General features: G+C 38.0%; 1 protein-coding gene across 4 annotated transcripts in view; it reads left to right on the top strand.

Annotated features, from left to right (window-relative positions):
• The window catches only part of COPG2 (COPI coat complex subunit gamma 2), a 161,115-nt gene that overhangs the window by 44,007 nt on the left and 104,185 nt on the right, over positions 1-12,923 (top strand). For all 4 annotated transcript variants that reach the window (XM_005550786.4, XM_005550785.4, XM_074035992.1 and 1 more), the window contains exon 6: positions 10,651-10,726. In XM_005550786.4, coding sequence (XP_005550843.2) covers positions 10,651-10,726 — 76 coding nt within the window. The remainder of the gene's footprint in view (positions 1-10,650; positions 10,727-12,923) is intronic.

Here is a 12,923-nt window from a genome sequence, read left to right as displayed (position 1 = left end):
AAAATCTTTATTTCTGGGTGAAAGAGGAGATGCAAACTTAAATAACAGAATTTTGGGGAAAAAAGGCAAATCACTTCATAAACTACATATCAATCTATAGACTATATAGCACTGTAAGACGACTGTAGTTAACAATTATTTATTATGTATTTTCAAGTCGCTCAGAGAGGATTTTGAATGTTCCCAGTAAAAGAAATGTTAGATGTTTGAGGAGATGGATATGCTAATTACCCTGATTTGATAACTATGCATTGTATGTATCAAGACATCACTGTGTACCCCGTCAGTATATACAATTATGTGTCAATTAAAAATAAATCTATGTGGTGAATTAAAGCAGTGATCAAAGTAAAGCTCATTGCAGTGAATACCTTTTATCAATGAAAAGGAAGGAATAAAAAATGAATTAAATTCTTAGCTCAAAAAAACTAAAGAACAACAAAGTAATTCAAAAGAAAGCACATGATAGAAATTAGTATAGATAAAAACAGAAAATAATGAGGAAAAAATAGAAAAACATCTAATTATTAAATCAAAATCCTAGTTTTGAAAAAATTAACAATATAAATAAACCGTAAGCTAAGTTGATGAAAAAAAGGAGAAAGCATAAATATGCAAAATAAATGACAAGGGGGAAACAGAAGAAATGTAAAAATCAAAAAACAAATTTTTAGTCTTTGAAATAAATTTGAAACCTAGATGTAATGGATAATTTCTTAGGCAAATACAGGTTGTCAAAAATGACCCTATTTTTTTTTTTTAATGGGGAAACACTAGAGGCATTTCCACTAAGATCAGGAACCAAGGCAAGGATGTTCATTATCTTCACTGCTATTCAACGTTGTACTAGAGGTATTTAGCAATGCAGTTAGACAAGAGAAACCAAGTTGAGACATAAGAATGAGTTAACAAAGAAGTAAAGCTGTCTGTTTTTAGATGATGTGATCGAATACCTAGGAACCCCAGATAATCAGTGATAAAATGAGCTCAATAATTTAGTGGGATAGCAGGATATAAAATTCATATATAATAATCAATAGTCTTATTTCTCAAAAGAAGATATACAGATAGCCAACAAACATATGAAAAAATGCCCAACATCACTAATCATCTGGGAAAAGCAAATTAAAACCGCAATGAGATACCGCTTTATTTCTGCCAGAATGGCTGTAATTAAAAAGTCAAAAAACAATAAATGTTGGCATGAATGTGATAAAAGGGGAACACTGTTACACAGCTGATGGAAATGTAAATTAGTACAACCACTATGGAAAACAGTATTGAGATTCTTTAAAGAATTAAAAGTAGAACTGCCATTTGACCCAGCAGTCCCACTGCTGAGTATCTACCCGAAGGAAAAGAAGTCATTATATGAAAAAGACACATGCACATGCATGTTTATAGCAGCACAATTCACAGTTGCAAAGACATGGAACCAACCTAAGTGCCCATTAGTCAACAAGTGGATAAAGAAAATGTGGTGTGTATATACACCATGGAATACAGCCATAAGAAGGAACAAAAGAATGTCTTTCGCAGCAACTTGGGTGGAACTGGAGGCCATTATTCTAAGTCAAGTAACTTGAATGGAAAACCAAGTATCATATGTTTTAACTTATAAGTGGGAGTTAAGCTACATGGACACAAAGGCATAAGAATGACATAATGGACTTTGGGGACTTGGAAGAGGGGAAGGTCGGGAGTGGGTGAGGGATAAAATACTACATATTGAGTACAGTGTATACTGCTTGGGTGATGGGTGCACTTAAATCTCAGAAATCACCACTACAGTACTTATCTATGTAACCAAAAACCACTTGTACCCCAAAAACTATTGAAATAAAAAAGTTAAAAAAAATCATTAGTCTTCATAGAAACAGCACATAGAGAACATAATAGTAGATAGACAGAACCCCATTTACAACAACAAAAAGGATTAAACACTAGGAATAGATTTGACAATAAATGTACAAAACTTAGAAAAAATGTTAAGCCCCTTACTCTTGTCTGAATGTTTGTGTCCCCGCCACCCAAGTATATTTTAAATTTCTAACCCCCAAGTTCATGGTGTTGGGAAGTGGGGCCTTTGCGGGGTAATTAGATTATGAGGATGGAGCCCTTGGGATCGGGATTAGTGCCCTTATGAAAAGACTGCAGAGCACTAGCTAGTCTCTTCTACCATGTGAAGACACAGCTAGAAGAGATGCCATCTGAACCAGGAGACAGGACATTGCCAGTCACCAGATTTACCAGTATCTTGATCTGAGACTTCCTAGACTCCAGAATTGTGGAAAATAAATGTTTATAAGAAACCTAGTCTGTAATATTTTGTTATAGCAGGCCAAATAGACTAAGATACTCCTGAAAGACTCAAAGTATACTTAAACAAATGTAAAGATACCTTGTTTTTTGGAAAAAAAAATTGTTTTATTTTTCAGTTTTTTTCCTTGAAACAAGGTCTCATTATGTTGCCCAGTCTGTCCTCAAACTCCTGGGCTCAGGCAAACCTCCCATTTCAGCCTTCTGAGTAGCTGGGACTGTAAGCGTGTACCACCATGCCCAGAGTTGTTGCCTGTTTTTTAATAGACCAACTCAACGTTATAAAAATTTTACTCTTCCCTAAACTAATTTATAAATACAGTGGAATCCAATGAAAATACCAACAAATCATATTATGGAGTTAGGCAAGTTGGTACTAAAGTTCACGTGGAAAATATAATGTGAGAATAGCTGGGAAGTCACTGAGAAAGGAAAAAGCATGAGGGATGGGGATAGAGGGGAGAGGAAGCTAGCTCTACTAGTCAGTAAATCTAAGGCCTATACAATTAAAACAGTGTGGTACTGGCACATAAACAGACTAATAGACTGTGGAATAAAATTGTGTGGTGACTTTGTAATGTGGTGACCTTGGTCAGGCTGATCTACGTTTTTCAGATACATTCTGATACAGATGGAAAGTACAGAATTAGACCCAAATACATACGGAATTTAGTGTAGTGACATACTGTTTAACAAGGTGGCATTTCTAATCATTGGGGTAAACGTGTACCTTTTAATACATGATGCTGGAACAGTTAACCATTTGGAAAAAGATAAAATTAGACTCATATTTCCTGTCATACCCATGAGTAAACTCCAAATGGATAAGGCATATAAATTTTTAAAAAATAAAACCATGCATGTAATAGAAGAAAAGATGGATGTATTCCCCTTTAACCTTGGTGTAGAGAAAAGCTTTGTTAATTACGACTACAGTTTTAGAGGCAATCAAAGAAAAGGTTGATACATTTGACTCCATGAAAAAATTTTTTTAATTACCTGTCAAAATCAACATAAAATGTAAAATGAGCCAGGGGTTTGCAGTAGGTCCAGGTTGTGGTACAAACAGCTATTTTTGATTATTGTAATGGAATCCCACGTGACCTTGCCACCTATTTTATTGCAAAAGCAGTGTGGTAGTGAGCTCAGGACTACAAGATCCAACAGTTTTACTATACTATGTTCCACCTAGGAAACATATTGAGTGCTCAGCTGAGGTACTGGGTTGAGGATGGGACCCTGTGAGGTTAGGGAATTTTCCTCTGGAATGCAGCATATGCATTAGATTGATAGCCTGTGTATGGTGCTATCACCAATAAATACAATATGTAGGTCCAGAATTCAAGAGATGGAAGTAGGACTGGCCCCCTTCACTGTCACTCACAGTGACCCACTTGTAGAAACTGTGCATCTGCTATGGTTTGAATGTTTCTGTTCTGTCAAAATTCATGTTGAAACTTAATTCCTAATGCAGTAGTATTAAGAGGTAAGGCCCTCAGGAGGTGAGTATGTCATAAAGGCTCTGCCCTCATGAATGAGATTAATGCCCTTATAAGAGACTTCAGAGAGCTCCCTTCCTCCTGCCACCGGAGGATACCTAGATGGCACCATCTGTGAGGAATGGGACCTGCACCAGATACTAAATTTGCTGGCTCCTTGATCTTGAACTTCCCAGCCTCCAGAACTGTGAGCAAATACATTTCTGTTCTTTATAAATTACCCAGTTTAAGGTATTTTGTGATAACAGCTGGAATAGACTTAAGACAACATCCCATCTGTACCCCAAATGTGAATTAGAGACCCTGGTTCCAGGGGCCAGTGTTTTTCAGGGGTGAAAGGACAGAAGCATTTAACTCATTGGCTCTTGATTCCTGTTGGTTGAGGATTATCTTTAGCACAGAAACACCCACACTTCAGGATTATACATGTCTGAGTGACACGTTGGCAACCACAGGCAGCTGATACTCCCATGTCAGAGAAGTCAGGGCCACAAACTGAGCCAGTCTGCATATTTGGAATGATGATCACTGTTAGGTCACTTTGGGTTCTTCGTTCTAGTGAAGGTAAGGAAAGTGCTACTATACTTACAGAGGTCATTGACCTTGATTCTTATCAGGAGCTAGGATCATTTCTGTATAATGGTGGCAGAAAGGACTCTGTCTAGAATTCATGGTATTCACTTGAGTGTATTTTGGTGCTTGCTTGCTTGCCTCTGGGAGTGTTGGTAGGGATAGAGAACAACCAGTGGTTCAATCAGGGTACACCCAACACAGGGCTCACATCCTTTGGGATAAAGGTTTGAGTCAACTGTTGGACACGTAGCCAAAACTAGATGAAGTGCGGGCCAGTGGGGAGGGAAATGTAGAATGGGTGGTTTTAGGAAGGAGATGATGAATATCAATTATGGCCTTGGCATTAGTTGTAGCAGCAAGGATTGAACCATGTTCCACTCACCTTCCTTTATTTAGTCTTTTGTAGAAATAGTGATTGCTACCGTGTTGAAGCCTCCATGATAGATTAGACTTAATGGAGGACATGAACAAATTTGAGGGATGGAATGGGTAGCCTGTATTGGATGTCTCTTTTGAGCCACTTTGCATGGTCCCAGGCCTTATCTTTGATTCCAGCTGTGGCATGATGAGCAGTTCTTTAGGGGCTCAGCTCACTGGCATTGTTATTGCCTTACTTCAGGTATGCACTGAGTGTTTTTTTGCCTACTCGGATTCACTTCAGCTCACATGTATACTCCCCAGAAGTATGGGGGAGTTAGTACTCTGGGGTTAACATTCAGCCAGGGGCTAACAGTTAGTGGTTCTGAGATGTATTTCATAAGGCTCCTCAGAAGATTGCTCATTAAATAACCAGTTGCCAGCATCAGTGACCCACTCAAGGAAAGGTCTTTATATTGCTTTTACCTCCTTCCCTGTTCATTTCCCTGTCATTCACTTCTCCCTCTGAACACCTTCCTAAATAAACTACCTTTATGCAAGCCTTTGCTGTCAGGACAGCCAAAGCTATGACAGAGGTATAGAACATGGATTGGCAAGCTATGGTACATGGCCAAAACCATGTAAATAAAGTTATTTATTTATTTATTTTTGAGATGGAGTCTCGCTCTGTCTCCCAGGCTGGAGTGCAGTGGCATGATCTTGGCTTACTGCAACCTCCACCTCCCGGGTTCCAGTGATTCTCCTGTTTCAGCCTCCTGAGTAGACATGTGCCACCACACCCAGCTAATTTTTTGTATTTTTAGTAGAGATGTGGTTTCATTATGTTGGCCGGGCTGGTCTCGAGCTCCTGACCTTGTGATCCACCCACTTTGGCCTCCTAAAGTGCTGGGATTACAGGTGTGAGCCACCGCACCTGGCCAGTTTTTTATATTTTTAGTAGAGACGAGGTTTCACCATGTTGGCCAGGCTGGTCTTGAACTCCTGACCTCAAGTGATCCGCCTGCCTTGGCCTCCCAAAATGCTGGGATTACAGGTGTGAGCCACCATGCCCAGCTGTAAATAAAGTTTTGCTGGAACACAGCCACACTATTTCTTAATGTATTGTATATAACCGCCTTTGTGCTGCAGCTACAGAATTGAGTAGTTGTGAGGAGATCATATAACCTGTAAAGTCTAAAATATTTACAGAATAAGTGTGCCATTCCTGTGCATTGATTTCCCAGTGCTGCTAGAACAAGTTACCACAAACTTAGTAACTTAACAAATCTGGTGACTTAAAACAACACAAATTATTTTACAGTTCTGGAGACTAGAAGTCTAAAATCAGTTTTACTCGGCTGATGTCAGAGGTATAGGCAGAGCAGGTTCCTTCTGCAGGCCCTAGGGGAAAATCTGTTTTCTTGCCTTTTCTAGCTTCTGAGGCTACCTGTGTATTCCTCAAATCCTAACTCCCCCTTCCCATCATTCCAGTCTCTTGATTCATTGTGACATATGCTTCCTGTGTCAAATCTCCCTCTGCCTTGTTCTTATGGGGACACTTGTGATTACATTTAGGGCTAACCCAAATAATTCAATATAATCTCCCCATCTCAGTGTCTTTAACTTAATCACGTCTGCAAAGGACCTTTTGCCATATGAGGTACATTTACAGGTTCTAGGGAGTAGGACTTTGATGTCTTTAGGGGCCATTATTTAGCTTACCACAGGCTTCCATCTGGTCCCTAAAGATTTACATTCATCCTACATGCAAAGTGCATTCACTGTATTGCAATAATCTTCCAAAATCTAAACCCCATTGCATTAACTCTGGTCCAAGATGTCATTAAATATTATAACTCCAGAGTCCCAAATCTCATCATCTAATCATCTAACTCCAGTATAGGTGAGTTTCTGGGTATGATTCATCCCAAGACAGAATTCCTCTTTATCTATGGACCTGTGAAACTAGAAAACAAGTTATGTGCTGTGGAAATACTGTGGTGCGACAGGCCTAGAATAACAATTATATACATTCCGATTCAGAAAGGGAGACAATGGGAGGAAGGAAAGGAGTCACTAGCACCAGACAATTTTTAAATTTAATCAGGCAAACTTTTAGGTTTCAAGGGTTGGGAATAATCCCTGTGGCACCTAGCTCTACTCTGTGGGCCAGAGGGTTGTGTATGTATTGTGTATGGCTACTTTCATGTTACAGCAACCAAATCGAGTGGTTGTGGGGTGGTTATATAGCCTGCAGAGCCTGAAATATTTACTAGATTGTTCCCTGTCAGAATGTATGCTTGTTGAGGGCAGGAATCTTTGTCTCTTTTGCTTACTAAAGTATCCTAAGTGTCTGGAGCAGTGTCTGACACTTACTAGACACTCACTGAAACGCTGAACTAAAAGAAAAAAATTTAAGCAATTTAATAGAGATGAGAGGGCAAAACTTTTGACATTGCTGAAGTAGTAACCCTATTTATAGATAAATAAAACATTAAAAAAGAACTCTTAAAAACATAGCTACATATTAAAATAAATCTACATTTTAAAATAACATACTGTATTCCAACAAAAATAGTAGCAGAATGACTAACACCAGCATGCATCTTGGTTAACTTGTACTGTGGAGAGAAATAATTTTTAAGACTTCTGGCAGAAGAAGCTAGCCATTTAAAAGTGAGAAAAACTAAGTCCGACTTCAGCCATTCATGGCAGTTTTCAGTGTCAGAAAAGAATGAGGACAGTGTCTGCAAAGTTTTAAGAAACAGAACATGTGATACAAGAATAATACAGCAAAGCGAATTGTCATTCAAGTACAGGGATAACAAGCAGACTTCCACACTGTAAAGAATTCAGGGGCCATAACACCTGTGAGCTTTTCTTGAAAAATAAAATTAAGCATTAAAGTTATGTTAATCAAAGCATTAAATCAAAAGAGTGAATTCTGTAAGAGGGGCTACAGGAAATGAATTACCAGTGAGCATTGAATTTATTCAATTATAGAAGTAAGGTTAAACTACTATAGAAATTATGATTAAAGATAAAATATAAATGTTATAATCCATGATAATACAAAAAGAATAATACTAACAAAAATTTGGAGATACACGGGAGGGCAGATGAGAGAGGAGAAAGCTCATGAAAGCTTAATTTTTTTGCTTTCATAGCTTAAGTCTTTTATCTAAAGTTTTATGGCAGCAACAAAAAGAACTAGAGTGTAAGTCTTCCATATTTCAGAAAGAAAACACATTCACTTAGAAAACAAAACACACTCCTACATCTGTATTGTCTAATAAGATAGCTATTAGATACATATGGCTGTTATAGTGAACATTAATTGAACTTTTGTAAAATTAAAAATTCAGTTCACTAGCTATATTTCAAGTGCTCATTAGCCGCATGTAGCTTGTGGCTACTATATTGAATGATGTTAGAACATTTTCCATCATTGCATAAAGTTCTATTGGATAACACTGCCTTATAGGAAACAAAGAAAGTGTTAAAAATAGAGATGTAACACAAAACAAATTGACAGAATTAACACCAGACATTGACTATTAAAAGAAATACAGATTAGTTTAAAAATGAAATACAACTAACTATATGCTATATATTGTGATGTATATAAAACAAGGCAAAGCAAAATTTGAATATAAAAGGAGGGGTGAAAGCATATAAGGCAAACACTACTGAAAGGAAGCTTGAGAGAAGGTGTTAATAGTTAGAAAATGGAATTAAATACAGAAAGTTTTGAATGAGACAAGAATGAGGCACTTTATCCAAAATGAGGAGAAAGTGTCATGAATTATTTATTAATATATCACCAAAGTACATAAGCCAAAAATCACAAAAAAATGTAAATAGAAACAAAATAGTATCAGCCCTTGTTTTAAAAAGAAGGAAAAACCTAAGGGTATAAAGGATATGAATAATAAACTTGATACAGATTAATTAATACTTATGAAAACCTTATCTTTATAATAGAAAAGTCACCTTTACAGGTATTCATGGAACACTTACAAATTATTCAACATTCAACCCCTGAAAACCCGTTAATTCTAGAATGTGGAAATGTAGTCGAGACTTACTCTGTCATTACAGTGCAATCAAAAAATACATTTATTTTGAGAAGAAAATGAACAGATAGTACCCAGATATGTTAAAAATAAAAAGAAAGCCTCAACGTTTGGGCCAGTATATAAGTAAAAATTGAAATTAAAGAATATTTTTAAAATCTAATGATTAAAATCTATGATTTCAACTAAAGCTATGCTCAGAGGAAAATTCATAGCCCTTGGCACTTAAATTACTGGATGAGTGTATTGTTCAGGGCTCCCTGTTGCTAGCAATAGAATCTAGTTCATAGATACTCTTGGAAATCCGGAAAACCAAGCTTGCATCTGATAGAGCCAGAAAGAGTGCGTCAGAGAAAAATGCCCATGCTGCAAAATTTTTTTAAGTACAGGACACTTCCAAAAAAAATGTCTTTTTTTTTTTTTTTTGAGACAGGGTCTCACTCTGTTACCCAGGTTGGAGTGCAGTGGCGCCATCTCAGCTCACTGCAACATCTGCCTCCTGGGTTCAAGCAGTCCTCCCACCTCAGCCTCCCAAGTAGCTGAGACTTCAGGCACGTGCCACCATGCCAGGCGAATTTTTGTATTATTTGTAGAGACGGGGTTTTGCTATGTTTCCCAGGCTGGTCTTGCATTCCTGAGCTCAAGTGATCCTCCCTCCTTGACCTCCCAAAGTGCTGGGATTACAGACGTGAGCCACTGCACCTGGCCAAATTACTTTTCTAATTGAAAAAGAAATGAAGGACTATCAGTCAAAACTTTTTCCTCTTGGTGTGCTAATGGAGGGAGTCAGAGTTGTAGGTCATTTTGGATTATTTGAGAGGAGTTGAGGTAGTGGGGAGATTGATAGCAGTAGGATAAATGCATGGGGAATTAAAGAAGGGAGGGTAAAAGGTTAAAAACCTCTTTAAAGCATGGGCGTGGAATTTTGTAGCTCATTTCACACTTCTGCATGTTTTTGAAGCTCAGCAGAAAGGTCTGAAGCCATTGATAATTTTAGAAAGCCATGCCAAAGAGTGATACCTCTTGAGTTAATTATTTTTGTTAATTTATTTTAAAAAGTTATGTCTAGTCTGATGGGATTTTAGGATTTGGGGATATGTCAGACTAGGACTCTTTATACCATTGTCCTTTGTTTGTTTGTTTGTTTGTTTATTTATTTGAGACGGAGTCTTGCTCTGTCACCCAGGCTGGAGTGCAGTGGTGCGACCTCGGCTCACTGCAAGCTCTGCCTCCCGGGTTCACACCATTCTCCTGCCTCAGCCTCCTGAGTAGCTGGGACTGCAGGTGCCCACCACCCCGCCTGGCTAATTTTTTGTATTTTTAGTAGAGACGGGGTTTCACTGTGTTAGCCAGGATGGTCTCGATCTCCTGACCTCGTGATCCGCCTTCCTCGGCCTCCCAAAGTGCTGGGATTACAGGTGTGAGCCACTGTGCCTGGCCTGTCCTTAGTTTATTTTTTATGCCAATTACCAGTATCTAAAATTATGGGGAAGGGGTTGTTTTGTTTATGTGATTATCTTTCTTCCTCCTAGAATGTAAGTTCCATGAAGGTGAAGGACTTTTTGCCTTTTACTAATTTTGCTCATTGCTTTATTCTTGAATTAGAACAGTTTTCTATGCAGTAGTCTTAGCATATATACAAAGAATATTTATATTACATAAATATTTGTTTATGGAATATAAAATAAGTATAAATATTCCTCCATAAATTTGTTGAATCAGTAGCTGCATTAAGATAATTATGGGACAATTGGAAATTGACTAGGGGTGAACTCCACGGGAGAGATTATAATTGATCTTATGTTAACCAATTTGATTTTTCTTAGTCTGACTAAAGACATGACTGGAAAAGAAGATGTATACCGAGGCCCGGCCATCAGGGCTCTCTGCAGAATCACTGATGTAAGTTCTCTGTTTTACTGAGTTATCAAATGGAACACTATGTTTATCTGCGGGTAGCCATGTAGATTTCGTAGGATTTCCTAGGCTAACTTTGTGAATCTTCAGTATAAGAGAAACATGATCACCAGAAACACTTTTGTGACTCCAGTCTTTCTTTTTTCTTCAAATTTCTTTCCTTTAATTTATTTATGTTAGTCCATTTTCTCTCTTTATTTGCCCTCTTGAACTGTTGTAGTGAGGGTACATTGCTTGCAGGAAACAAAAACCCATTCAAATTTATCTTAAAAAGCTTTATTATAGGACACAAATCTCTCAGAAATTGAGGTGAAGCTTACAGGTAGACACCAGGGCAAGAAATTGGGCAGCTTTAAGAATTCAACAGAAGATTTTTTTTTCTTTTTCTTTTTTTGAGTTGGAGCCTCACTCTTTCACCCAGGCCAGAGTGCAGTGGCACGGTCTCGGGTCACTGCAACCTCCGCCTCCCGGGTTCAAGTGATTCTCCTGCCTCAGCCTCCTGAGTAGCTAGGATTTCAGGCACCCACCACCACACCCGACTAATTTTTTTTTTTTTTGTAGCAGTTTGAACAAACTGAAAACTGTATTCTTCTGTGTGAGCTGAACTCAAGTTTCAGAATAATCATCGCCATGTGGGAGGCTTTTTGTTAAAATGCAGAAGAAATCTCAAAATACTGTATTTATATCCACCTTCCACTGCTGCCAGTATAGTAAGCATCTCCTACACAATCAACAGTAAACAGCAAATGATGCAGTTCATAGAGTATTTTGCACTTGGGAAAAAATATGTATCTGAATTTTAAAAAGAAATGTTTAGATTTTGTATGTCTTTTTTATTATTATTAAAATACTAAGTGAAACTCCTCAGCCTGGCATCTTTTCCTCTATCTCAATAGCTTATCCCAGAGCCAGAAAAAGCCTTGAGGAGACGATGTCTTCTGGCTTCCAGATAAAACTTACCCAAATTTTTTGGCAACTCATCCCTAATGATTTTAAAATTCGAAAAGGCTTGTCTTTTTGTCTGTCCTTAAAAGCAGTATCAAGTATTATCTCCTAAGGGGGATCTAAGGAGTGGGGAAAATTTATAGTTCCTCCTCACCGCAGTACAGTTCACAACCGCTGGCCAACCCATAGGTGGCTCAGCACCTCCCTAGTCAAGATGTCCCAACTCCAGGAAAGTGCCAGCACTGGGGGTCAGCCAGTGTCATTCTTTGTATACACTCTTGGCCACCAAATAGTATTGTGAAATGCAGATCATTCAGCCGCTACCATCATCACTACTCCTACAGAGCACGAGAAAGCAATCTCCAATCTCTTTTATAAATGAACAGTCCTAACTTCTAGGCTCAGAGATGATAGATAAAACTTAGCTGTTGCAATTGTATAATTCCCTGACATGAAATTTTGTTGGATTTAATATCTACATGATATAGCCATTTAAGAGTATAACTTGAGAAAAAAGGAAAAAATCTACCTGATCAAAAAACATGTTGGGGTGACCTATAAGAATCGTAAACTTCCCCTTTAGCATCTGTATTGAAGATATAGATGAAGTACATTCATTCCATAATTACTAAGCTCCTATTATGTGCCAGGCAGTGAGCACCTGCTCATCAGCTCATTGGCAATAGCCATGCTCAAGATCCATGCTCCTCATGTAACTTTCTGATTATAATTGATCTTCCCAGATAAGATTTCCCCAACAGGAGCGATAATCCAGTTCACTTGGTGGGTATAAGTGTAAAAGAATGCACTGGCATTCTATTATGTACATAACTTCCTATGAGTTTGATTTAATGTGACAAAACGTGAATACCTTTGTGTGGAGTGACAAAATCACACTTCTAGAACTGCAAAGCCAAGAACCGTATCCATGACCTTCACGCTACACCAACTTGGAGCCATCCTCTTTGACTTCTCTCATAACTCACTTCTATTCCAAGAACAAGTCTTCCTCCTTACTTCTGGGACATTTGCTTTGGTGTTTCAAAATAATGGATAGTCAGGGACATTGGAGTTTGGATATGCCTTTATTAAGAAGTCTTCCAAGTGGGGTAAATGAAGATTTTCGTAGGGTATGGGAAGACTGCAAGGAATACTTAGGCAATATCCTCAAATCAGTCTGAGAAGAGTTTTAAAGGAATACATTTCCAGATCTCCAACTTCCCTATGAAATATTTTC

The sequence above is a fragment of the Macaca fascicularis genome, chromosome 3, assembly GCF_037993035.2.
Source record: "Macaca fascicularis isolate 582-1 chromosome 3, T2T-MFA8v1.1".
Classification (NCBI taxonomy): Eukaryota; Metazoa; Chordata; class Mammalia; order Primates; family Cercopithecidae; genus Macaca; species Macaca fascicularis.
The sequence above is the reverse complement of the archived record's forward strand: the minus strand, read 5'-3'. Positions and strand labels throughout refer to the sequence as shown.